At 40.2% G+C, this 26026-nt stretch overlaps 1 protein-coding gene across 1 annotated transcript in view; it reads left to right on the forward strand.

Moving 5' to 3' along the window:
* The window catches only part of MAP1B (microtubule associated protein 1B), a 69449-nt gene extending 48314 nt beyond the window's left edge, over window positions 1-21135 (forward strand). Inside the window, exons 4-7 of the mRNA XM_048290746.1 lie at window positions 3214-3354; window positions 9734-16289; window positions 18422-18660; window positions 19357-21135. Coding sequence (XP_048146703.1) covers window positions 3214-3354; window positions 9734-16289; window positions 18422-18660; window positions 19357-19512 — 7092 coding nt within the window. The 3' untranslated portion in view covers window positions 19513-21135. The remainder of the gene's footprint in view (window positions 1-3213; window positions 3355-9733; window positions 16290-18421; window positions 18661-19356) is intronic.
* Window positions 21136-26026: the final 4891 nt, after the last annotated feature.

Here is a 26026-nt window from a genome sequence, read left to right on the forward strand (position 1 = left end):
TATTGTTTGGTAGCTCTGGATGCCTATTTTATGTATGAAGAAAGTGCCTGAAGATGCCCAGGGACAAATTTGGGTCTCTGAGAAGAATTACCAACTATGTGGTGGTGACTCTAGGTTGTTCAAAAAGCATGTGACATGATTAGTGAACCCTGGAGAATGCCCACAAGAGGACTGCCAATTCCTTATGAACTCAGTAGGGTCAAAGAACTGATTGTATAGCTCAAAGACAAAATTGATCTATTTAGCTAGTGAGACTGAAGGTTGAAATAATAGGGATAATTGCATTGCTGGTCTGTGCTGGGAAGCACTGCCACAGTCTCATTCTATGGGGAGATGAAGTGATTCTGCTGGTGGTAACTGGTGAAAAAACTATTTTGCTGTCAACTGCTGAATGATGTTGAACACAAACAGAAGAAAGGACTCCAAAACAAATGAAATTTCTGAAGCTGTAGAAATTGAAAAGTCACCTTAGTTAATGGCAACTTATTTACTAAAATACAATGCATGGAGATCTCTTACAAGCCATTAGAGGTGCTTGGTAAGGACAAGGGGGTCACCAGGATAGCAGCTCTCTATGCATTCATTCAGAGTAAAAAGCTATCAAGTGTGTGCGTGTGTGGAGGGGTAGAAGGGACAAAAAACTGCCAAAAGCAGGGAAATGCTATTTCTGTTACTGTTGCTTGTCATTCCTTTGATGGATGACTACATGGAAGAACATGATCTGAGCCCCATTAATGATTTCTGAACCCTGGGCTTACTCCTTTGGCTCTGGAAGATGTTTGGCTATGTTACTGTAAATTTTATCTCACTAGACTGTGGGAGGCAATTTTTACTTTGCTTTCATCCTGCCAAACTGGTCACAGTCAGATGTTACAAGATGAGATTTAACTTGGCTGGCTAAGCAAGGCTCTGAATAGACAGAATTCAGAAAGAGACGATCAGAAAGAGGTGGCAGAATTAAATCAGAGGTTGGAGTAGACATTATCTGTTCACTATGGCAAACGTAAAACTTAATTTCATATATCAGAGATTTCCAGGGTCTGGAAATCTGGGGGAGACAGAGATACACCATGAAGTTCTCACTTCACCAGAAGAGGAACTGGAATCTATTCACTCAAGAAAAAGCAAATCACACAAAGAAACAAAACACAAACCAAAGTAAAACGACAGCATAAAAAGAAAACCAAACTGAAACAAAAAAATACCCAGAAAGAAATAAAATATACCTGCTAATCTGGCTGCTAATAGCCTTACCTGCTGGTAGTCCAAGCATGGTTGTGCCCAGAGCTCCTGTCATGTTCTGTCAAATGCCAAATACCTCCCCTAAGAAAGAGGCCCAAAGGGAGAGAGATGGTTGTTTCCTGAAGAAAACCCTGATGAACGTTTACTTCCTTTTTAGGAAGTCCCCACTCTGTTGCTTTAATGTTCCTGTGACTGTACTGTGAGTCTGGGAAACCACTGACCTGCTGATGTGCCCGTCTCTGTTCATACTCCATTTTAACCTCTGTTTTGTCTGAGGCTACATCTTGCTGTGCACTTACTTGAACCAGTTTTGAATTTCAACCAACAGTTAAACTGAATGGAATTACCAGATTGCAGTATTTCTTCTGAAACTGAGTGGTCTTGAAATCAGGAGACAAATTCCTGGTAGTCCTTCAAAAAACCTTATTTGTACCCAGACACAGAATTTATGTGTCTCTTAAGGTCTTCCATGTGAACACATCATGCTCTGCAATCTGAAAATACTTACTTACTTTTTTTCTTGGCATAGTTTGCTAGCTCTGCAGAACATACTTTATTGTCAATTATTAAAGTAGGTTGAAGGAGAATTATATGACAGTCACATTATCAGTGGCTCACAAGTCAGGAAGTAGTTTTACTGTTGGAAAATGTATTGAGGTTACACAAAAGTTATCAGACTGGTGTGCACTGCTCATCATTTTGTTGGCAGCAACAAAAGAAAACTTAGAAGAGGAAGGCAGTTCTGATACAGTTTTAATAGAGTGATAACAGAAGATTAGAGCAATGCACATCAGAAAAATGTTTGCACTTACCTATATTTTTGTCTGAAATAGAAATAGATACACTCAATCCATACATGATCTTTCTGAATTTATAATTATTTAGTGCAATTAGTGGCAGACCAGCATTAGTCCTACATTTAGTTAAAGAAACTTTCTGGTGCCCAGCATCAGGGTCACTTATTTAATGAAATAACAGTGAAGACATGGTAGAGTTGGGACCTTCTTTTAGATACATACACTCCAGTGTCTGTTTTCTAGTTGTACTGAAAACATGAGTTGTTCAGCAAAGATTCAGGTTAAGCCTTCCTGGCTCAGCCTCCCGGCATTCTCAAGAGTTATTTAGAACAACTGATTGCTTAACAATCAATATAAACCTTGGGAAGAATATCTTGCTAGGAGAGCTGAGTTGATTGTGTCATCTCCATGGAGATGGAGCTTGGATGCAATATCATGTGGAGCTGTCCCAGATGGATTCTGCTTATTTGCTCATTTAGTTTAATATGTCAATAGCCTTATTCTGGAATCACTATTCTGGTTTGATTTAATTCTTCCTTAATAGAGTAATTAGTGGACTTGAAATTCATAGCTTACCATAGGCTGAAGTGGTTTTTCAGTGTTCAGTAAGACTTTCAAAGTATTTGCAAAGCATTTACTTAACAGTACAGAATCTTACAGAGGTTTTGTTTAGTTTTGTTCCTAAATTTAGACTATATGGCTTTCTCTTAGCATGCACATAAGTCTCCCCCTTGGGAGTGGTAAACAAGAATAATTAGTAGCTGTAGTGAGGGTCAGATAAAGTAACAAGCATCTGCTCTTAAATAGTTTACCAAGGTTGTCCTGATACAATTCTGTAAAAGTAAACCAAGAGCTACACTATGAATAAGTTTGTTGTTAAAAAAATTATTTCTTCATTCAAGTTGTGTTCTGTTCTGCTCCTTGCCGTTTTTTCCATGTCATTAATTTGATTTATTATTCAGACCTTCTTTCTGATTGCATCTTGCCCTTCCTTTTTTGCACATTTTCCCCTTTCTCTTTGTCTTTTGTAAACAGCGCTATAACTCCATAATGTTTTGAGAGTCCTGTTCCAGACACTGGTTTTAAATTAGGACAGATAAACTGTGTGTTCTCAGTGGAATATTGAAACACGTGGTTGCTCCCATTATTGATGTATTTCTCTTCTTCACTTTAGGTGCGCTTAATGATCACAGATGCTGCAAGGCACAAGCTCCTTGTTCTAACTGGCCAGTGCTTTGAAAACACAGGAGAACTCATTCTTCAGTCAGGATCCTTCTCCTTCCAGAACTTCATTGAGATCTTCACAGATCAAGAGGTATGTTTAGAAAGTCTCCCATGAATTGTAATGTGCTGGCAGAGATTTCTAGAAGACCCAAAATGGGTCTCTGTCTTGTTAGAGTTAGCATAAGCAACCTGATGCTGCTGCTCTTTATTCTTCATTAATAGGCTTTTTTGCAAAATGTTTCTTTATTTTACTTTAGTTTTCATGTAAATTGCCTAACAAAATAATTAAATATTAATTTGGGAAATTAAATTACAACTTTCAGAAAGAGAAAATCAAGGAACCCTCAACAATGGAAGGAGATAGTGCTGTATTTAAAATACACAGGTTGTTTATCTAAGGTGCACATACAAAGCAGTCAAATTGTACTTGACCTGAGGTTCTTGCATGTGGCTAACTAGTAAGTGGCATTAATAAGACAGAGAGTGGCCATCAGAATAGCTGTATTTTTTGCACCATCTATGAGCTTTGTTATAGTAGTGTTTAAAATATGGCCAGTGAATCTGTAAAACGTGTGATTTTTACATACCAAAAAGATAAGCATGAAGTATACCAGTATTTAATGCCATTTCTTTCATAACTTGTTACTTTGCTCTCTTCTTTAATGTGCCTGCAGTAGTGGGTGTGCAGGGCACACTCGCATGGGCTATGAGTAAGGCTCATTTGGCTCATTTCTGTGGCTGGCAGCGTGCTCACCAGCCAGCTGGCATGGCTCTCAGCAAGTGTTGGCTTCCAGCCTATTGTTTCTGAAGCCTCGGGGTCTCAGTGTGTCTGCAAGCTTTCATGAAACTGAAGAAAGATCATGTTGCCATACTGCAGTTCATGTGTGCAACATTTTTTAAAAATTGAAACAAAAAATTAGAAAGAAAGGTCTAGAAAAAGTGGTTACTCGTTTTCTATGTGGTGATGAGATGGAAGAATTACTGTGCTGTACTGATCCTAGTGGACTTGGCAGTGCCAGATTTACAGTTGGACTCAATGATCTTAAGGGTCTTTTGCAACCCAAACAATTCTATGATTCTATAACCATGTACAGTGGAGTAAGTGTTTCTGGCCTCTGCCCATTTTTACGTCACTGGGCTGAACCTGAACTAAGGTCAAGGAATGTGCTTGCAAATAAGTATCATTTTGGGAGATACTTGTATAAAGTCTAATTCAGAAATCCATCCCTAGCATGCAGAACTCCCTTCAGGCAATGCCTAAAAGCAGAATTTTCAATTTCTCCTGTGTGGGAAGGTGTAAAGTGTCTCATTCCCCTGCTTCTGTAACAGCAGCTAGAACAGGAAGACCTTTCTTTGTACCTTTGTGGTTCACGGTAAGAAGTAATACTGTGTTTTCTCTGAGAAGCCAACTTACTGTTTGTCTTCACTAGCTGTGACACCTTTAAAACGTAAGGATTCTTCAACAGATGTCTCTCAAATGTTTGAAAATACATTCAGGTTTACAGGTATATTTCTTTGCTCACAGAATGGTTTTGAATTTGGAGAAGAGAAAGAATGGCTACCTCACTATGTTACTGTCTATCCCTAATGTCACCATTTGAAATTCAAATCCATTGATACTTTTTCTGAGGCATGACTGAACTTGCTATTCCCAACAGTTATGATCTATGCCTCAAATAAACTTTCTTGAATTTTTAATTAGCCTGGGCTTCCAGTGGCTTAACACTGCCTGCATTATGCATGCCAACTTTTAGGAGCAAAAAAGTCAGAATTTAGAAGTATGAAGCAGAAATCCAAATATGGTATAATATAAACTGGAGAGGACTCACTCCAAACCTTGACATGGTATATCCATTAGCCCAGTATGTTATCATATAATTTTTTAAAATCTAGACAGAAAATTGGCCCTTTGTGAGAAGCAGTGTGTACTCAAGTTTTATTTCCTTATGTGTACAACAGACTTGGATTTATTTATTCAGAGGAAGTGATCTTTTATTATATTTGGCTCTCTCTATAAATGTGTTTTCAACCCTGATCAGAGACATATCATAAGGAGTACTGTTGAGATTGTAAATCCATTTCAAAGCTGTCATCTGTGCTGCCTCTCTTAATTCTGCAATAAAAACCAGCAATGGTTTCCCTATTGTCCTTATCTTTCAGCCTTTTCAGCCTCTTCTCCATTTATTCTTTCTGCTTTGTTTTTTCATTTGCTGTCATTCAGACAGGGCCATGTCTGACATATTTATAAGATTTATTTATACTCCTGTCAGATGGTTTAGATACTCAGTAATGATGATACAGGAAGGTAGAAAATATTTATTTGGGGCTTCATTTATCTATTGGATGGACTTTTTTTATAACAGCCAGTGCATCTTTGTTGAGTTCTATGTTTGGTAAACGCTAAAAATAAGTTATGTAACACAAAGAAAAAAGTGAGACCTACACACAGAGAGGCCCAAAGAGATCTAGCACAATCAAACATCATTAATCTTTTATATATTCATTTCCTCTGTAGATACAGCTTGTGGTCCAAGAATTTCCAATTATTCAGCTGTAGTGTTACCTATATCATCCTTACGAAAACTGTTCTTAAAGCTTGAACTGACAACTGAGTCTCTGCAAAGAAGGTTGTGGTATTTTGAATGATGATGTGCTGGCATGTTTTCTGCTGACATTTTATATCTGAATACTTCTTTATAGAAGTTTGGCGGTCTCTTTGTTAAGGGCAAATAGAGCAGAAATGAGCTACATTTAACTGAATTGTCAGTTAAAAAAATCAAATGAAAATATCTGTGGAAATGAGATAAGGTAAAATATGTCATACTTTTTCATGTTTGTCTACTTATCTGGGACCGTCAAATACAGGATTTTTTTAGTTTAGAGTGGAATAGAAAACAAGTCTTCATACTGTGGCATGGAAATTCATATTTTCTGTGCCTTTATTGCAGCAGTTGTTTCTGGCAGGTTAACTAATAATGTCAAAATTAATGGAATTACTCTAGATTTCAAATTTTGTGGTCCATGAGTTTTAAATCAAACTAGTGACAAGAGCATTCTTAATTTTTTTTTTTCCTTGATCTTTCTCTGGCTCTGGACCTTGTAATCTCAGAAATACAAAACTTAGAATCATAGATTCATAGAATTGTTAAGGTTGGAAAAGGTAAATTCACAGAATTGTTTGGGTTGGAAAAGATCTCAAAGATCATCAAGTCCAACTCTTACCCAATGCTGCCAAATTCAACACTAAACTATACCCCCAAGCACCACCACATCTACACATCTTAAATACCTGCAGGGATGGTGACTCATCACTTCCCTGGGCAGTGTTTGGCAACCCATTTGGGGAAGAAATTTTCCCTCATACCCAATCTAAACTTCCTCTGGTGCAATTTGAGACCATTTCCTGTCATCCTGTCATTTGTTACTTGGGAGAAGAGCCCAACACCCATCTGGCTGCACCCTCCTTTCAGGCAGCTGCAGAGAGCAATAAGATCCCCCCCAGGCCTCCTTTTCTCCAGGATAAACAAAATCAGCTCCCTCAGCTATTGCTTGTCAGGCTTGTGCTCCAGACCCTTCACCAGCTCTATTGCCTTTGTCTCGACATGCTCAAGCACCTCAGTATCTCTCTTGGAGAGAGGGGCCCAAAAACTTAAAACTGTTTCTATTTCTGAAGTACTAACTCATTTCTTAATCACAGATTCACAGAATCATTAGGGTTAGAAGGGATGTCTGGAGATTATTCAGTCCAAACCCTCTGCCAGGGCACCCAGAGCAGGTGACACAGGAGAACATCCAAGTGGCACAGGAACATGTCCAAGCAAGTGGATTTTGAATGTGTCCAGAGAGGGAGACTTCACAGCCTCCCTGGGCAGCCTGTTCCAGTGCTTTGCCATCCTCAGTATAAAGTTCTTCCTCATATTGAGGTGGAACTTGTTGTGTTTTAGGTTAAGGCCATTACTCCTCGTCCTGTCACTGCACACGACTGAAAAGAGTCTGTCACCATCCTCTTGACACCTGCCTTTGAGATATCTATATGTATTGACAAGATCCCCTCTCAGACTTCTCTGGACTAAACAGGCCTAGCTCCCACAGTCTCTCCTCGTAAGAGAGATGCTCCAGTCCCCTCATCATCTTTGCGGGCACTGCTGGACCCTCTCTAGCTCTTTGTCTTTTGTGAACTGTGGAGACCAGAACTGTACACAGCACTCCAGATGTAGTCTCACTAAGGCTGAGTAGAGGTCATCTCCCTCAACCTGCTGGCTACACTCTTCCTGGTGGAAGGAATGGTACTGACTTTTCAGGAATGGTATCCCCTAGGGGATACCATTGACCCTCTTGGCCACAGGGACACATGGCTGGCTTTTAGACAACTTGTCATCCACCAAGATTCCCAGGTCCTTCTCTGCAGAGCTGCTTCCCAGCAGGTCAGCCCCCAGCCGGTTACTGGTACTTGGGGTTACACCTCCCCAGGTGCAGAACCCTGTACTTGCCTTTGTTGAACTTCATTCTCTACACCCACTTCTCCAGGCTTTTGAGGTCATGCTGAATGGCAGCCCAGCCTTCAGATGTATCAGCCACTCCTCCCAGTGTCATCAGCAAACTTGTTCAGGGTCCATTCTATCCCTTCATTCAGGTTGTTGATAAACAGTTTGAATACAATTGGATTCTCCTTGGCTGATCACAACTCTCTGAGCTCTGCCGTTCAGCCAGTCCTTGATCCACCTCAGTGTCCATTCATCTAACCCACATATCCTGAGCTTAGCTATGAGGATGTTATGGGAGACAGTGTCAAAAGCCTTGCTTTTGTCAAGGTAGACAACATCCACTGCTCTCCCCTCGTTGACCCATCCTGCCGTGCCATCATAGAAGGCTGCCAGATTGGTCAGCATGATTTCCCCTAGGGGAATCCATGCTGACTACTCCTGATGATCTTCTTTTATTTGCATGGTGATGACTTCCAGAATGATCTATTCCATCACCTTTCCAGCGATGGAAGTGAGGCTGACTGGCCAGTAGTTTCCTGGGTCCGTCTTCTTGCCCTTTTTGAAGATGGGAGTAACACTGACTTTCCTCCAGTCATCAGCCATCATCCACCTCTCCTGTTCTCCGTGATTTTTCAAAGAGTGCCTTAGCAACATCTGCCAGCTCCCTCAGCATATGTGGGTGCATGTCATCAGGATCCATGGATTTATGGATCGTAAGTCTGCCCAGTTGATCTCTAACACAACCCCCTACAACCAAGAAGACTCTTCCTTTCTCCAGCCTCCCTTATCTCCAAGGTCTGAGGACTCGCCTCAGCAGTAGAGACTGAGGCAAAGACGGCATTCAGTAAGTCTTCCATAACCAGGACATAAGTCTGATTTATCAGTGACCCCATATTTTCCTTAATCTTCCTTTTGCTGCTGATGTACCTGTAGAAGTCCTTCTTGTTGTCCTTGATAGCCCTTACCAGACTCAATTCTGGGAGGGCCTTGATCTTCATTGTTATATCCCTGCATACTCTGACAATATTCCTATAGTCCTTCCATGTGGTCTGTGCCTTTTTCCATATCCCATAAATTTCTTTTTTCCTAGAAGCTCCCTGCTTATCCATGCAGGTCTCCTGACCCCTTTGACTGATTTGTTGCTCACAGGAATACACGGGTCTTGAGCTTGAAGGAAAGGTGCTTGAATATTGACCGAGTGTCTTGGAGCCCTGTGTTTTCTAGAACCCTAAACGATGGGATTCCTCCAAGTAGAGGAAGAGAGGTCCTTGAAGAGGTCTAAGTTCAGGATTCTAGTGCTGCTTACTGCTTTGCTTCTTCCCTGCAGGATTCCAAGTTCCACCATCTTACGGTTACTGTTCTGAAAAACTCCCCTGCAGCCAATCTTGATAAATCTGGGAGCAATACTGGCTTTTCAGGAGCCAGCCTGCAGAAAGACCCACAGTAACGATGGTGTGGTGGAATATATCCCATGAGAGAAGGAGGAAGGACGGCAGCTGCCCTTGGGAGGATGCTGGCCTCCTCTGTGTTGCAGTTACTCTCTGCTTGTTAAGAGGTTGTACTTAGTCCTTTAGATATTTGGCTGTCTCTTCTGGGTGGACTGGACCAGCAGGGAGACTCATGAGTCCACAAGAGAGATACAGTGGTAGCTCAGGCTGCATTACCCTCGCAGTCCTCATACCCTCTCAGTATAATAGTTAGTACCATCCTTCTATAAAATATGGAAGAGGGAAGAGGAAACCTTGGATACTGTCCTTTGGGCAGTACTGACCAGAAATAAGGTCTTCCTTTGTACTTAAAAAAATACAGCAGTAAACTAATTGTGGTAATATGTTACTTTAGCTTCTAGGATGGGGACTCACCAGTGCAGAACTAAATGAAAAAGGTTTTATCTATCTGGTCAGGAAATACTATGTGTTGACATTAATTCTCACTAAAAAAATGAATTTGTTTGTATCTTCTTGTGTTTTTGTTTTATAACTCTAGATTGGTGAATTACTGAGCACCACACACCCTGCCAACAAAGCCAGCCTAACTCTTTTCTGCCCTGAGGAAGGGGACTGGAAAAATTCCAACCTGGACAGACACAACCTTCAAGACTTTATCAACATTAAACTCAACTCAGCTTCTATATTGCCTGAGATGGAAGGACTCTCTGAATTCACTGAGTATCTGTCAGAATCAGTAGAAGTGCCATCACCTTTTGACATTTTGGAGCCTCCAACCTCAGGAGGTTTCTTGAAGCTCTCCAAACCCTGCTGTTACATTTTCCCAGGGGGAAGAGGGGATTCTGCATTGTTTGCAGTGAATGGATTCAATATGCTTATCAATGGAGGATCTGAAAGAAAATCTTGTTTTTGGAAACTTATCCGGCATTTGGACAGGGTAGATTCCATTCTGCTCACTCACATTGGAGATGACAATCTGCCAGGAATCAATAGCATGCTTCAGCGAAAGATAGCCGAACTAGAAGAGGAACAGTCCCAAGGGTCTACTACCAACAGTGACTGGATGAAAAATCTGATCTCACCTGATTTAGGTGTTGTGTTCCTTAATGTACCTGAGAACCTGAAGAACCTGGATCCTAATTTTAGAGTAAAGAGGAGTGTAGAAGAAGCTTGCTTTACTCTCCAGTATTTAAATAAATTGTCTATGAAACCAGAACCTCTTTTCAGAAATACAGGAAATACCATTGACCCTATCATTTTATTTCAGAAAATGGGAGTTGGCAAACTTGAGATGTATGTGCTTAATCCTGTCAAAAATAGCAAAGAGATGCAATATTTTATGCAGCAGTGGAGTGGTACTAACAAAGATAAAGCTGAATTCCTGCTACCAAATGGCCAAGAACTAGACATTCCGTTATCCTACTTCACCTCTGTCTCATCCCTGATTGTGTGGCATCCAGCTAACCCTGCAGAAAAAATTATCCGAGTTCTGTTTCCTGGAAACAGCACCCAGTATAATATTCTAGAGGGACTAGAAAAACTCAAACACTTAGACTTCCTTAAACAACCAATGGTTACACAAAAAGACCTAACTGGGAACATTGCTAGTCCAGCTGTGAAACAAGCAAAATTGAAACAACGAACAGACAGCAAGGAGAGTCTCAAGCCTGCTGCAAAGACACCACCAAATAAGCCTGTCAGAAAGGAATCTAAAGAAGAAACACCAGAGACAGTGAAGCCTAGTCCAGTACCAGAAAAGCCTCAGAAGCTGGAAGGCAAAGAAAAAGCTCCAGTTAAAAAAGAAAAACCAGCAAAAGTAGAGACCAAACCAACAGTGGTGGAAAAAGACATAGCAAGTAAGGAAGAACAACTAGTGAAATCTGAAATTCCTGAAAAAATTCCTGAAAAACAAACTACAGATGTAAAACCGAAAATGTCGAAGGAGAAGACAGTGAAGAAGGAAGTCAAAGCAAAATCTGAAGAAAAGAAAGAGGAAAAAGAAAAGCCAAAGAAAGAGGTTTCTAAAAGAGAGGAGAAAACACCCATCAAAAAAGAGGAAAAACCAAAAAAAGAAGAGATCAAGAAAGAAGTTAAAAAAGAGGTGAAAAAGGAAGAGAAGAAGGAAACTAAGAAGGAAATAAAGAAAGAAGCTTCAACAAAAGAAGCTAAAAAAGAAGCTAAAAAAGAAGAGAAGAAGGAAATCAAGAAGGAAGACAAAGAAGCCAAAAAGGACATCAAAAAGGTTCCTAAAGAAACAAAGAAGACAGCTACTCCTTCAAATGAAGCCAAAAAGCCAGCAGCAAAGCCGAAACCACAAAAGAAGGAGGAACCTGTTAAAAAAGAACCAATACCTGCTGGAAAGCCAAAGGAAAAAGGTAAAGTTAAAAGTGTGAAGAAGGACCTCAAAGTCAGTGGAGCACAAGCTGCCCTTGCAGCAGTTGGAGCCACAACTGTAGCAGCTGCAGAAATTACAGGTGGTGGAAAGGATCTTGAAGCAGAGAGATCCCTTATGTCTTCACCAGAGGATTTAACAAAGGATTTTGAGGAATTAAAAGCTGAAGAAGTAGAAACAATAAAAGAAACAAAATCTCAAGTTGCACTTATAAAGGATGATCTGAAACTCACTGACACAGTACAAAAAGACACCTTTGAAGTACAAAAAGAAAAATTGGATAATGAAGGACCTGCCGAGTCATCTGATGAAGGCATAACTACCACAGAGGCTGAGGGTGAGTGTGAACAGACACCTGAAGAATTGGAACCAGTGGAAAAGCACAAGGTTGATGACAACGAAAAGTTTGAAGATGAGGGAACTGGCTTGGAAGAATCATCTGAAGCAGGAGATTATGAAGAAAAGGCAGAGACAGAAGAAGCTGAAGAACGAGATGAAAATGAAGTAGAAAAAACACAACTGGATGCCACAAAACCATATATAGAAGAATCAAGAAAAATTGTAGGTGGCTCAGAAAAAGTAATGACTCAAGTAGATGCTAACATTAAAGATGAAAAGTATATTGAAAAGGCAGATTATGAGGCATCTGATGAACGGGCTGAAGAAGACAGGGAAGAAGCAATAGAAAAGGCAGAAACTGAAGAGACTGAAGAAGATGAGGAAGACAAAGCAGAAGACATCAGAGATGAAGAGGAAACTGAAAAAACAGAAGCTGAAGAAGATTATGTGATGGCTGTGGTAGACAAAGCTGCAGAATCAGGTGAAGCTGAGGATAAGTATGGCTTACTCATTATTACACCAACTAAACGCTCAGAGTCTCAGTCTCCAGTGATTGAACCAGCTTCTTCTATCCATGATGAGACGCTACCTGGTGGTTCAGAAAGTGAAGCCACTGTTTCTGATGAAGAAAATAGAGAAGATCAACCTGAGGAATTCACTGCTACTTCAGGTTACACACAGTCCACCATTGAAATATCCAGTGAACCAACTCCAATGGATGAAATGTCAACACCCCGAGATGTCATGAGTGATGAAACTAACAATGAGGAAAGCGAGTCACCCTCTCAGGAGTATGTGAACGTTACCAAGTATGAGACATCACTGTACTCTCAGGAGTTCAGTAGAGCTAAACTTTCTCCACTTCCAGATGCTTTTAATGGGTTATCTGAAGGTTCTAAAACAGAGGCCACAGAAGGTAAGGATTATAATGCCTCAGCTTCCACCATCTCACCACCCTCTTCACTAGAGGAAGACAAATTCTGTAAATCTGCATTCCAAGATGTATACCGGCAAAGAGAAAGTGAAATCCAAGGCACTGCCAAATTAGAAATCAAAGAACCCTATCAAGAAGATGGTGGAAAACATAGTTCAGCCGAAAGTCCAGCTGACAGTTTGTCCCCTCCATCACCTGTTGCCAAAACACCTCTGGGTGAACGTAGTGTGAACTTTTCACTCACTCCCAATGAGATCAAGGTCTCTTCTGAGTCTGTCCCCACTGCTAAATTGCCTGATGTACACCAAGAAGTTGGTGAAGAGCACTGTGCGAGCCCTGAAGATAAAACATTAGAAGTAGCATCTCCCTCACAGTCTGCTGCTGGTAGTGCTGGCCACACACCTTATTATCAGTCTCCCACTGATGAAAAGTCCAGTCAGCTTCCCTCTGAAACCAGTGAAAAGTCAACAGAAGCTCCTGTTAGCTTTGAGTTCAGTGAAGACAAAGATGAGTCTGCAAAATGCAGAATAAGCCCTATGGATGAGCCCGTGCCAGATTCAGAATCTCCTATTGAAAAGGTTCTCTCGCCTCTGCGGAGTCCACCACTGATAGGTTCAGAGACCACTTATGATACATTTTTGAGTGCTGATTTAAAATCTCCCACCAGAGATTATGGAAGTCCTTCTGAGGGGAAACCTGAAAAAGAAAAATCACCTGTTCAGATGAGCCCAGCTTCTGAAGCAAGCTCTGTAGGCCTCTTCCAAGAAAAACAAGATGAAAAAAGCATGGAATTTATGGTAATTAAGGAAGGTTTCAGCCTGGAAAGGAAAATGGAGGATACAGAACCCAGCAGCTCCCAGTCATCACTGGTCTTGGATGAGCGGAAATTAACAGGTGATCTCTCACCAACTCAAATAGATATCAGTCAGTTTGGTTCCTTAAAAGAAGATACCAAAATGTCAATTTCTGAAGGCACTGTCTCTGACAAGTCTGCAACTCCTGTTGATGAGGTTGTTGCAGAAGATACCTATTCTCATATTGAAGGAGTAGCTTCTGTCTCTACAGCATCTGTTGCTACTAGCTCATTTCCAGAACCGACTACTGATGATGTATCTCCTTCTTTGCATGCTGAAGTTGGTTCTCCCCACTCTACTGAAGTTGATGATTCCCTTTCAGTGTCAGTTGTACAAACACCAACAACTTTTCAGGAAACAGAAATGTCTCCATCTAAAGAAGAGTGCCCAAGGCCTATGTCAATTTCTCCACCAGATTACTCACCTAAAACTGCAAAATCAAGAACACCGGTGCATGATCAAAGATCTCCTGAGCAGTCAGCTATGTCAGTAGAATATGGTCGGGAGTCGCCTGAGCAGTCTTTAGCAATGGATTTTAGTAGGCAGTCTCCAGAATATCCTGCTGTAGGCACTGGTATACACCATATATCTGAAAATGGACCAACGGAAGTAGATTATAGCCCTTCAGATATACAGGAGCCTCCTTTTGCACGGAAGATTTCACCTGTGGAGCAGTCATCTTACTCTCAAGAGAAAGATATTTCAGAAATTATTTCAGTTTCTCAAATTGAAGCTTCATCCTCAAGTTCATCAGCTCATACACCTTCCCAGGTAGCTTCACCACTGCCAGAGGAAACTTTTTCAGGCAGTGTTCCACCCAGAGAGATGTCACTGCATTCTTTTACCTCAGAAAAGGGGCAGAGCCTAGGAGAAAAGATGTCACCAAAATCTGATCTATCTCCATTAACTCCAAGGGAATCTTCTCCTCTGTATTCTCCTACTTTTCCAGATTCGCCTCCTGCAATCGCAGAAGCGGTGTCAGCTAGTCACACACCTTTGTTGTCACAGAGAGTGTCTCCTGTCAAAGCCCTTGGTTATCAGGAAGCCCTATCAAAGCACAGTCCAGAACCTTTACTCAGCCCAGATAAAGAAGATTCAGAGAAAAGCAGCAGGTCACCAGAAGAACTTAGTTATTCATATGAGGCCCAAGAGAAAACTACTGGGTCACCAGAGAATATTAGCTATTCCTATGAGGCAGCTGGAAAATCTACTAGATCACCTCAAGCCATGGATTATTCCTATGAGACAAGCAGAAAAACTACTAGGTCTCCTGACGCTACAGATTATTCCTATGAAATAACCAGGAGCACTACTAGGTCACCCGAGGGTACAGACTACTCATATGAGATAATTGCAAAAAATATGAGGTCATCTGAGGTCACAGATTATTCTTATCAGGTAACAGGGAAAACCACCAGGTCACCAGGGGCCACAGATTATTCCTATGAGACAGCTGGTAAAACCACCAAATCACCTGAAGCTGCAGATTATTCCTATGAGATAACTGGGAAAGCTACCAGATCACCTGATACTACGGATTACTCCTATGAGACAAGGAAAACCTCTAAGTCACCAGAAGCCGTTGGCTACTGCTATGAGACAACTGGGAGAACCACCAGGTCATCAGAGGGCATGACTTACTCCTATGAGACAAGTGGGAAAGACTCCAGTTCACCTGAAGCCACAGATTACTCATTTGAGACAACTGGGGGAGCCACCACTGGGAGGTCACCTGAAGCTACCAGCTATTCCTATGAAGCAAGTGCACATTTCACTCCAAGCAAATCGTTAGCAGAATCCCGTCAAGATGTTGACTTATGCCTTGTGTCCTCTTGTGAATATAAACATCCCAAAACTGAACTTTCACCGTCCTTTATCAACCCAAATCCCCTTGAGTGGTTTGCAAGTGAAGAACAGTCTCTAGATCAAGACAAGCCACTAACTCAGTCTGGGGGAGCTCAGCCTCCTTCTGGGGGAAAGCAGCAAGGGCGGCAGTGTGATGAAACCCCTCCCACATCTGTGAGTGAGTCTGCCCCATCCCAGACCGATTCCGATGTTCCCCCAGAAACTGAGGAATGCCCTTCCATCACTGCAGATGCTAACATTGACTCTGAAGATGAGTCAGAAACCATTCCAACGGACAAGACAATTACATACAAACACATTGACCCACCACCTGTCCCAATGCAGGATCGCAGCCCTTCCCCCAGGCACCCTGATGTTACCATGGTTGATCCAGAGGCTCTGCCAGTTGAACAGAACTTAGGTAAACCTTTGAAGAAAGACCTCAAAGACAAGACAAAGACAAAAAAGCAGGGTACAAAGACCAAGTCATCTTCTCCTGTTAAAAAAAGTGATGGTAAATCAAAACAAGTGGCTTCACCAAAGCCAGCTACAAAAGAATCTTTAGACAAGATTTCCAGAACAGCTTCTCCAAAAAAGAAGGAATCTGTGGAGAAAGCAACCAAAAATATCTCTAATCCAGAGGTAAAGTCTCGGGTGGAAGAGAAAGATAAGGACACCAAGAATGCGGCAAATACAACAACATCCAAGTCGGCAAAGACCACAACCACAGGTAAAGAAAAATAGCAATTCCCTAGTGTTACAATTTATTTAGTTGTTGCAGTGTAGTTAGTTTACCTTTATATCAGCTGAGAATGTGGTTTGTGGCATATCCTTGAAGAAAGATCAGGTTTTAAGCATAAATCCAGCATGTAAATGCCACATTTAAATGCATGAAATTGACTAGTTCTACTTTTATAATCTGAGAAAATTGATGTGTCAGTTTGCCCAGAGAATTCATAAAATAGAAAGAGTTTAATACAAGCTGTCTAAACAGTTAATCACCTAATAGAATTAAAAGTACCACTTCTGTAGGTGAAGTAGAATCAATAGCAAAGTGAACCCCTTTATTCATTGTGAGAAATAAGTAGACACAATTCTCTTTAAGATAAATTAATGCAATTTAATATTGTGGGAGGTGAAGTTACAATCTGCCTTAGATACTCTTATTACTTTGCTGGATTGATTTTAAAAGGAGCATTTAAAAAAAATTGACATTAGTAAAAGCATTTTGAGTGAACTAAGCATGGACATCACATAATCCAGTTTTATGCCATCAGCAATGACTAAACATACAGAAAGTTAATGTAATTTTGAATGTCTGTTGTATATTCTAAGTAGCAATAAAATATGAATTTGATTACTGAAGGAGGCATTGCGCTAATCTGTTGTTTCTGGCAGACCTTGTTAGGCATCGTTTGGGGGATAATTTGATTTTTCTGCTGTGAGAACTGATGTTCTGTTGAAAGCTTTTTTACAAGGAGGAGTTTTAGGATTCCATACATAAAAACCAGCATTCACCTGTCCTTAGCTTCCCTGTTTTTGGTAGTCCATTTTTCCTTTCCCACACCATTGTTTGCGTATTTCTGTTAGAAGATACACTTCAAAGCAGCAATATAGTTTCTCATGCTGTACATTTCTCCAGCACTTCACCTCTACATTAAAGTCATTAGTCATACTTCTCAGGTATGTGCTGGAATAATTAGTAATGATATAAAAGTGTAAAAACGTAACAACAAGCATCTTATTCAGTGTTGGTGTGCACAATTAAAAAAGATATATCAGAGATTTTTTTTTATCATCAAAGATGATAAAATATTCTGTAACAAAACCAGTAGTAAAAACTCTCTAAATCAGGAAATCTTATCACTTCATTTGGCATATTGCCCTATGGTGAGTGTCAGGACATGCTAGGCAACTGTAAGGGAGTTTGCTGGCCTTACACTGTTTGACCCTAAATTGAGCGTATTGCTCAGATAATTGTTTACCAAGCTTAATCAATGTGAGAAGGCTGATAAACCATAAATGTGGATTATATGGGTAAAATTACAGGTTGAATCCCGATTTTTAGTTCACACCGTGATCCAGTTTGTAGCAAAAGATGCAATTTTTTGTGTAGTATTTTTAATGTTTTTACATGCTGTACTTCATTTTGACTGAAGCTCTTCTTAGAACAAGTACTATATATGCTATGTACAGCAGCGAAGAAATGCTTCCCCCCACTTTTTGCAATAAATGGCTAATTTGTGTATGCAAATAAGGATACAGCAGGCAAACAAATACTTGACTCTGTTCCCTGAATTGCTTTACAACTTTCTCTTTCCAAGTTCCTCCTTGAACCTCTTTCTGCTCACATGTAGTAGCTTCCTGATGCATCTGTACAGGAGCCTGCTCATATCAAGAGCTATCATGTCTTGCTATGTACCTCAGATTTCAGGACTGCTTCAAATCTTCAAATCTTCTTCTCCCTGTGTGACACTAGATTTTATAACCATTCGTACCCTAGACTTTCAAAAACCTGCAGTTCTTTACCTGGAAAATAATACCACCATTTATTGAATAGTAATTCAGTAATCACAGCTCTGCATTGTAATTGTTGGATAATAATAGATTATTACTGGAAAAGGTTCAGCCAAATTTTTGCTATATGGTAGTGATTTTTAATTGTATTATATAGTTGCAGCTTTTCAGGTTTTTCCTCCCATTACAATCATAATTGGGGTACAGCAAAGCTGTTACACGTCATTGTATGTAGGAGGGTAATGCCATAATTGGACACATTTCACCTCAGTGGTTATAACAGTAATTAATAAATGCATGCTTTTAACCAGTCTGTGATATTTTCATTTTGTTTGGTTTCCAAAGGGCCTGGGAATACCAAGGTGGCAAAATCTACAGCAGTGCCTCCGGGACCTCCAGTGTATTTAGATCTGGTGTACATTCCCAACCACAGCAACAGCAAGAATGTTGATGTTGAGTTTTTCAAGAGGGTGCGGTCATCCTACTATGTGGTGAGCGGGAATGATGCTGCAGCCGAGGAGCCAAGCAGGGCTGTTCTGGACTCCCTGCTGGAGGGCAAGGCGCAGTGGGAGAGTAACATGCAGGTAGGCTCTTCACTCCTATCTCAACCTGGAAATTTAACCCTTCTTAGCTATGAGAAACTAGAGCACCTCTGGAGTGGATGGCGGCTGCCAGAGAATGGGGCCCCCAGGCGGGACACCTTGTTTCACTGATGACATGTGAAGCACAGAACTGCTCTGCACTCAGCTGCTCCCACATCTCTGGCCCTTCAGACTTCTTCCTGGTTTTTAAAACAGTTGAGAACTGGCTTTCAGGGCCAGCTGGCTGTTTCGTATTTTTACTACACCATATATATCATCTGAGTTTGGCAGTGTTGCAGTTTTAAGTAGGGAAGCAATGTTCCACACTTTATAGAATAATTACAGGCACTTGGAAAATTAATATGCCTTTCCATTATGGTGAATAAGTAAACAAAATATTTGTCTATTATCTGAAGAGTTATCAGTGCAGATAACAGCCTGATACTCCTCTGGAAACCTGCATCTCAGCACCTTACAGAACCAACTTTTTATTTTGATAAACTATTTATTTGAAGTCATTCTACCTCACCAGCATGTTGATTTCCTTTTATCCATCAATTTATTCAAGTATTTATTGCATAAAAAAGCCACTCTTTCCAAAAGGGAAACATACTTATTGGCTGGGGCTTCTTGCAAAGACATTTTGCATATTAACTGTTTCTGCGGTCCATTCAACAAGACTTTTATTTTGTGTTGCAGGTGACCTTAATCCCAACCCACGACTCAGAAGTGATGAGGGAATGGTATCAAGAGACCCATGAGAAACAGCAGGATCTCAACATCATGGTTTTGGCAAGCAGCAGCACTGTTGTTATGCAAGATGAATCTTTTCCTGCATGCAAGATTGAACTGTAAGAACAAGACCGTGCATCACAAGATTAAACTTTGTTTCCAGAAATTCTTCAGTTTGAAAACACCTTTTCTGAAAATTCAACTCATCTATTCCAACTGCTGAACTATATACCTGCCAAATGCTATACTGTGTCACAGTGATGCAAGTCACTAATATTTTTCAGTCTTTGTTGGTTGCTAAGGGAAATAACAGTCTTCCCATAGTAGAGTACAAATTACTGCGAAAATACAGATTCAGTTGCATCTCTGCTGAACATTTTGAAACCATGCACTAGCAACCCCAACTGACTTTTGCCAGGTAGAGGCATTTGACCTCTAATGAAACACAAAGAGAGAAAGAGAGAGAGGGGTAAGAGGAGAACGTAGTAAATCATTAGGTCTGCATTAGTCTCATGGCAATAGATGTATCGCTTACTACAGTCTGCTTATGTTCTCACACAAGAAGAAAGTTTTAAATTTTTATCAATATGAGCTATCACTATGGGGATCCTTTTTTTAAAGAATTAAGTTAGCTCAAAAATAAAAAGAATGAGAACATGGCTAGGAAGGGATGTATGACCTAATCACTCACTCATCAGCAGCTTTCCACTTTAATTTGAACTCTGCATACTGACATACCGTAACAATCATAGGCCAAATGTGCATGTAATCTGCACCCCATCCAGAAGTCTAAAACCTTTCTTACAACATGCAGAATTGTTGGTCTAAGGCATGCTTCCAGCGAAAGCCCACTCACTCCAGCCAGAACTGACCAGTCCACATGCTTGAACACCCATGTCCACTGTCGATTAACTGAAGCAAAATACCAAAGCGGTCGGGAGTACATACAGTAGACAATTTGCCTTAGAAAGTGACTTGAATGTACAAAGAAACTTGATGCACTTATTTTTTAATGCTGAGACAGCAAATTTATAAAACATCTGTGTAGGATCATAGTTACACCAGTAAAGAAGCGTGAGTGTGCATGTGTTGTATTAGGAACTTTATGACTGGTCAAATGGTTTGGTGCTATGAATTACATATGTTAGTTATGTGAACACTTCACTGATGCACCTGGACAGCTCAACAAGGCAAGATGAGGTTTTTTTTGAAGGCTCCTTTTGTACTGTGGAAGCAAGATTGAAGTGGTGTCCAGTATCAGAGTTACAAAACTTAGTGAAACATTCAGAATGATGGAAAAGGTTACCTGTGAGCCTGTACAGTATTCAACCTTCCTTTGTCTTACCCTATTTTATTTGTTTAATTTAAGAGTGAACATGGGAACAAATGTACAGAAGCCTTTCTTTTAAGTGCTATGTGAACTTTTAATACATGATTTGTAACAAACATTTTCATTTACAGGTAAATGCAAAGAAAAATTTTGCAGGCAAAGGCATTTTTTTAGTAGTTTTGTAAGATAAATGGTGTTGTTTAAGATTCTAGTGAGAATGGATATTGAGGTAAAATTTATTGAAAACAGTCAACTGTCAATACCTTTTTGGGGAGAGGGGTATGGAAGGATACCCTGGTTATAAATTTTTTCTATTGGTGATTACAGAAAATGGGATTTGAGAAGTTGATTGCCCATTACTTAAAAGGTTATAACCTACATTGTCAACCCTCACAAGATCTTGAAAAAGGATAGAACAAGCAATAAGCTAAAATAAGTCTCTTCTCTTCCCTTTTCCTTCCCTTTTTTCTTCTCTTCCCCTTTCCTCTTTCCTCTTTCCTCTTTCCTCTATTCTTTCCTTCTCTTTCCTTTACTCCTCTCTCCTCCTCTCATTTCCTTTTTTTACTTTCACTCCCTTTCCTCTTCCTTTCTATGCCTCTTCCTTTACTGTTCTTTTTTCTTCCTTTCTTTTCCTTCTTCATGTCTCCCTTCTTTTCCTTCTCTAGACTGCTTACAAAGGAACAGCACCACTTCTCTGTGATTTAAGACAGTTTGGATTTTCAGTCTCAGAAGTTTTACCCCAATTTAAAAAATCTTGTTGCATTGCAGAAGGTCTGCAAATCTGAATTTAAGAAGGTGTAAAGGCCTCCAGCATGGAGTTATGTGCTGGTTGTATGAATCACCGTTACGGCTGGTATTAAGTTTTATGATGTAGTGAACTATGACCTCATTTTATTTTCCTTACTTATAATTTATTTCAATTTTACATTGTTAGGATATTTTTGTTTAATAGGTGTATGTTTGCACTCCTAATTTTTATGAGGGTTTTTTAATACTGGTTTAGGGTCTTGTAAATGTGGGCTTCTCATGCCCATTTAATGCTGTGAATTACTGTTTTTCAGTGGTTGGGATTTTGATTTATTTTTAATGTCTTCTCTTTTTTTTTTAGGTCTCTCTAGCAATGCTGTTTTATTTATTGCTATACCTTTTAAGTAGTTAAGAATAACTCAGAGTGACTATGGCACAAAAGGCAGATGGAAATGTATTGTGAAAACAAGCATGTTTGCTGGGCTCATGTCATTCACTTAAAAATGCTCTTGTAATACATAGTCTACAAAGATATGGGCAAAATTTTTGGCACAAGAGTTGTACTCTTTCTACAATTCTTTCTGATTTGTCTACTTTATTATATAGGTCAGAATTCAAACCTTTTGAGTGGGTGGGAACAGATTTTCTGATTTTCTGACAATAACTGAAATGTTTTGTATCTCTGCTTTGGTAGAAAATTGTTTTAAGTACAGCAGTGGTCTTGTGACTAATCTCACTTATGCCACTTACGCCTGTGAATCACGAGCAATTTCACTACTGTCAGGGAAGTTACAGTCATCTGATCCTACTGTAAATTAAATTGGAATCAAGCCTTAAATATGCCCAAGCAAGTTTATGATGGCCGAAGCATTTGTTTTGCTTCTGAAATAATAATGATAACTAGACAGTTACAGTTAACCTTAACATGTGCATTTGCTTTTTTTGCTGCTACAAGAATATTAAAACCCTGGTCTGGCTATTCGGAGGTATTGCAATGCCTGTTCCATCCATTCCCTTCCAAATGGCAATGGCACTTAGATTCAACACAGCGATGAGCTCCTCTTGCCCTTAATGACTTTCCTGGCTGTGGAACTAATCTACCTGTGCTAATCCTAGTACTACACAACTAGTTTAGTGTAACAGTCATCCAAATGTACTGTGTACATTAACGATGAGTGCTGTTGATCAGCATAGATTTCTAGGAGCATGGTTTGTTATTGATTACTCTTAATTGTAAAGATTCAATATCTGAGTGCAAAGAACACTCCATTTCAATGATGGTATTACCCATAACAGCATTCCCGGTCATGATCTTTATGCTATTAATATACTGCTTCATATAATTCAATGAAGAATTAACTTTGGGGATCCCATCCCACTCTTGAACTTGGACAGGGCCTCTCATGCATGCCTTTTCAAAGTCCTGTGGTGGGCCTGACTCATTGACCTCTATTTTCACCCCATCTTTCATAGAAATCACTTTAGATTTTTTTTTTACTTATTTTACATACTGTGGTGAATGGAGATAACTGTGTATATGAATGTTGGGGTTTTTTTAATTGTCTATGATAGCTTATGCATTTTAGGAGAGTTCTGGTACTCTTTTACTAAGATTTAATAAATTTGTTAATTGAATTTTCAATCCCTCCCAACACAAGTAAATGAGCTCCAAAGAGCACTTGCTGTGCATTTGGAACATTTATGTCATGCGCTTCTCTTTGTTCATCTGTCGCCAGAGGTTCTTGCTCAGTAATGATGCTTTTGAGAGAAATAGTAATTTTATTGGTCTGGATTTACTAGAAGATGAAAAAATATACTGTTTACACTTGAAAGAAACCGTAAACTTTCATCTTTTCACTTAATTGAACAAAACACTAAAAGCAACTAGGGATAAGCATTTCTTAGAATGCAATTATATTATTAACCTGGTTAAAAAATGTTTGCTATTTAAAATTAAAAAAAAAAAAAAAAAGAAAAAATCTTGTTGGTTTTGACTTTACAAAAAAAATCTTAAAAAAGAAATTAAGTAACTAAATAAAACAATGGCATAAAATATAGAAAGAAAAAAAATTTAAGAAGCAGCTTCTCTCTACTAGGCTAACTAAGAGCTCCAGATGGCAGGAGCTACCTCTTCAAGACTGGGCTGTAATCTCAACTGTAAAAGACAAAATCTGAAATATGCTTTCACGCATTTGCATGCAGCCATTATTTTCCAAACTATGGAAAGAAAGTCTTGTGGCTGGCTGAGAAGCACCTCACACACCTCCTCTCTCTTGTTCTGAATGGTGTTTGTGTCAGTCTGCAGCTGTGTATGGTATTATGTCTTATAATCCTGCATCACTTCTATTCTATCCAGTCATATCTAACGTAGAAAATTAGTTTCCAGTGAAAGTAATATGTAGTGCTTTTATGATATTTGTGTGCAATATCCCCTCTTCCATTGAGGATATTTGATGTAAAGGAATCAAACTCAGTTCCACAATAAAATACAAAAGTGGTAAAGTGGTGTTGACATGTTTCTTGTCTTTGTGTATGTATGTATTTTTAAGTTTTCCCTTTCTCTCGGTCATGATTACCTAGTATATGGGTTTTCTTCTGAAGATGAGGCAGGATTTAAGTGCCAGACAAACCCCAATCTCTCTTTAGGAACTGGAAAAATAGATGTGGAAGAATATTTTTATCTAGTGGTGTAAAACATTACCATGATGTACCATGACATGGCTTCTCTTTGTTGTTCTCATTTCTGTATTCCTCAGCAGAATGAGAAAACACCTCATTTTCAGTAAGTACACATTCAGAGATGATACGCAATAAAGTTACATCAAACTGAGCCCACTCTTGAGGTCTTTTCTAAAGCATAGCGGTTCAACAAGAGTGTGCAGCTTGTCTCCAATAGACATGGACCGCTCCTGATCATCACTGCCCATTCATCTGGCTTAGAGGAGACAGAGCATTTGGGGAAGCTGAGCCCTCAGTTCAGTTTTTTACTTTATAAACATCAGAATTCCTCTTCAGCTATTGAGGGATGCTGTAAGATCAGGCTTTCTGCCTTTGTAGTTGCTTGCTGCTGCAATGCCTGCTGTGCTGAGATGCACCTGTCAATGGTGATGGCATGAAAGCAGGTAAAGGCTGGGGCAGCAAAATGCAAGAGGTACTCACTCCCAGGAGAAGCAGAGGTCCTGTGGGATTTCCTTCATCCTCAGACAGCAGTCTTTTTTTGCAGGCCCTTACTCATCTCCAAAGTCCAAGGGTTTATGTGTAACTTATGACAATAAGAAATGCTGTACTTGGCTTGAATTGGGCGGAACATGGTGAAGTAAAATTATGACTAGATGAGGGAAGTCAAGTGCTGCAAATTTTATATCCTAAGTATAATTCTCCATATATGTACATCAAGATTTTCTAAGTTGTTGTGATAGAGTAGCTGATACTACTTAAAATATATTAAAATGATTGTGGCAAAGCAGACCAGGTCAAGCCTCAATCCCAGTCATTTACGTGCCATTGCATAGCAAAGTTCTGGATTTGATAGGTGTGACCACCCACAGTACCTGTGGACAGAGGCCAGGCCAGCCCCATCGGTGGTGTTTGGCTTGCTGCTTCTAGATGCCACATGAAAGCTCCTTTCTTCAACACAGCTGCTGAGGTTTATTTCCACTGGAGCTAATGAACAAATTCAATCAGCTTATGTGGTATTTCAGATTCCATGGGAACATGACGGTTCGTCAGATCTTTTCATTCTATCTAAAATGAGGGATCTGTATCGTGGCATCCTGGAGCAGTAGACAGTTTATTCCTGATTTCTAGTGTTCTGTGGATGGGAGGAAATTTTAGCTTTTCATTGTTCCCAGGATGGGGCAAAAAAGAGCTGTTGAGGGGTCTTTTGATTAACAGCTACAGTGACATGCCACAGATCCAGCTTGTGCCCAGCATTGCAACAAAGCTCCTTGGCTTTCTAAAGCATCCCTGGACCCATGAGCATTGCCCATGTCCTTCAATCAGCAAGCAGTTTTTGACCACTACCTGCTGCTGCAGTCACTCCTCATCTTCCACTGATGTGACTAGTCTGCACTAGCATGTACCATCCTCTGTTGTGCTGTGTGTGCCTTCTTTGGCACCCTCTCCCACAGCATACTCCTGGAAAAGCTGGCAGCCCACAGCTTGGACAGGTGCACTCTTCGCTGGGCTAAGAACTGGCTGGATGGCTGGGCCCAGAGAGTGGAGGTGAACGGTGCTTCATCCAGCTGTGCACTAGTGGTGTCCCACACGGATCAGTGTTGGGCCCTGTTCTGTTTAGTATTTTTACTGATGATCTTGATGAGGGGATTGAGTCTACCATGAGCAAATTGGCAGATGACACCAAGCTGGGAGCAAGTGTCAATCTGTTGGAGGGTAGGAGGGCTCTGCAGAAGGACCTGGACAGGCTGGATCCATGGGCTGAATCCAGCAGTATGAGGTTTAACAAGACCAAATGCCTGCACTTTGGCCACAACAACCCCAAGCAGTGCTCCAGGCTGGGGACAGAGTGGCTGGACAGTGGCCAGGCAGAAAAGGACCTGG

The sequence above is a fragment of the Corvus hawaiiensis genome, chromosome Z (assembly GCF_020740725.1).
Source record: "Corvus hawaiiensis isolate bCorHaw1 chromosome Z, bCorHaw1.pri.cur, whole genome shotgun sequence".
In the NCBI taxonomy this organism is placed as follows: domain Eukaryota; kingdom Metazoa; phylum Chordata; class Aves; order Passeriformes; family Corvidae; genus Corvus; species Corvus hawaiiensis.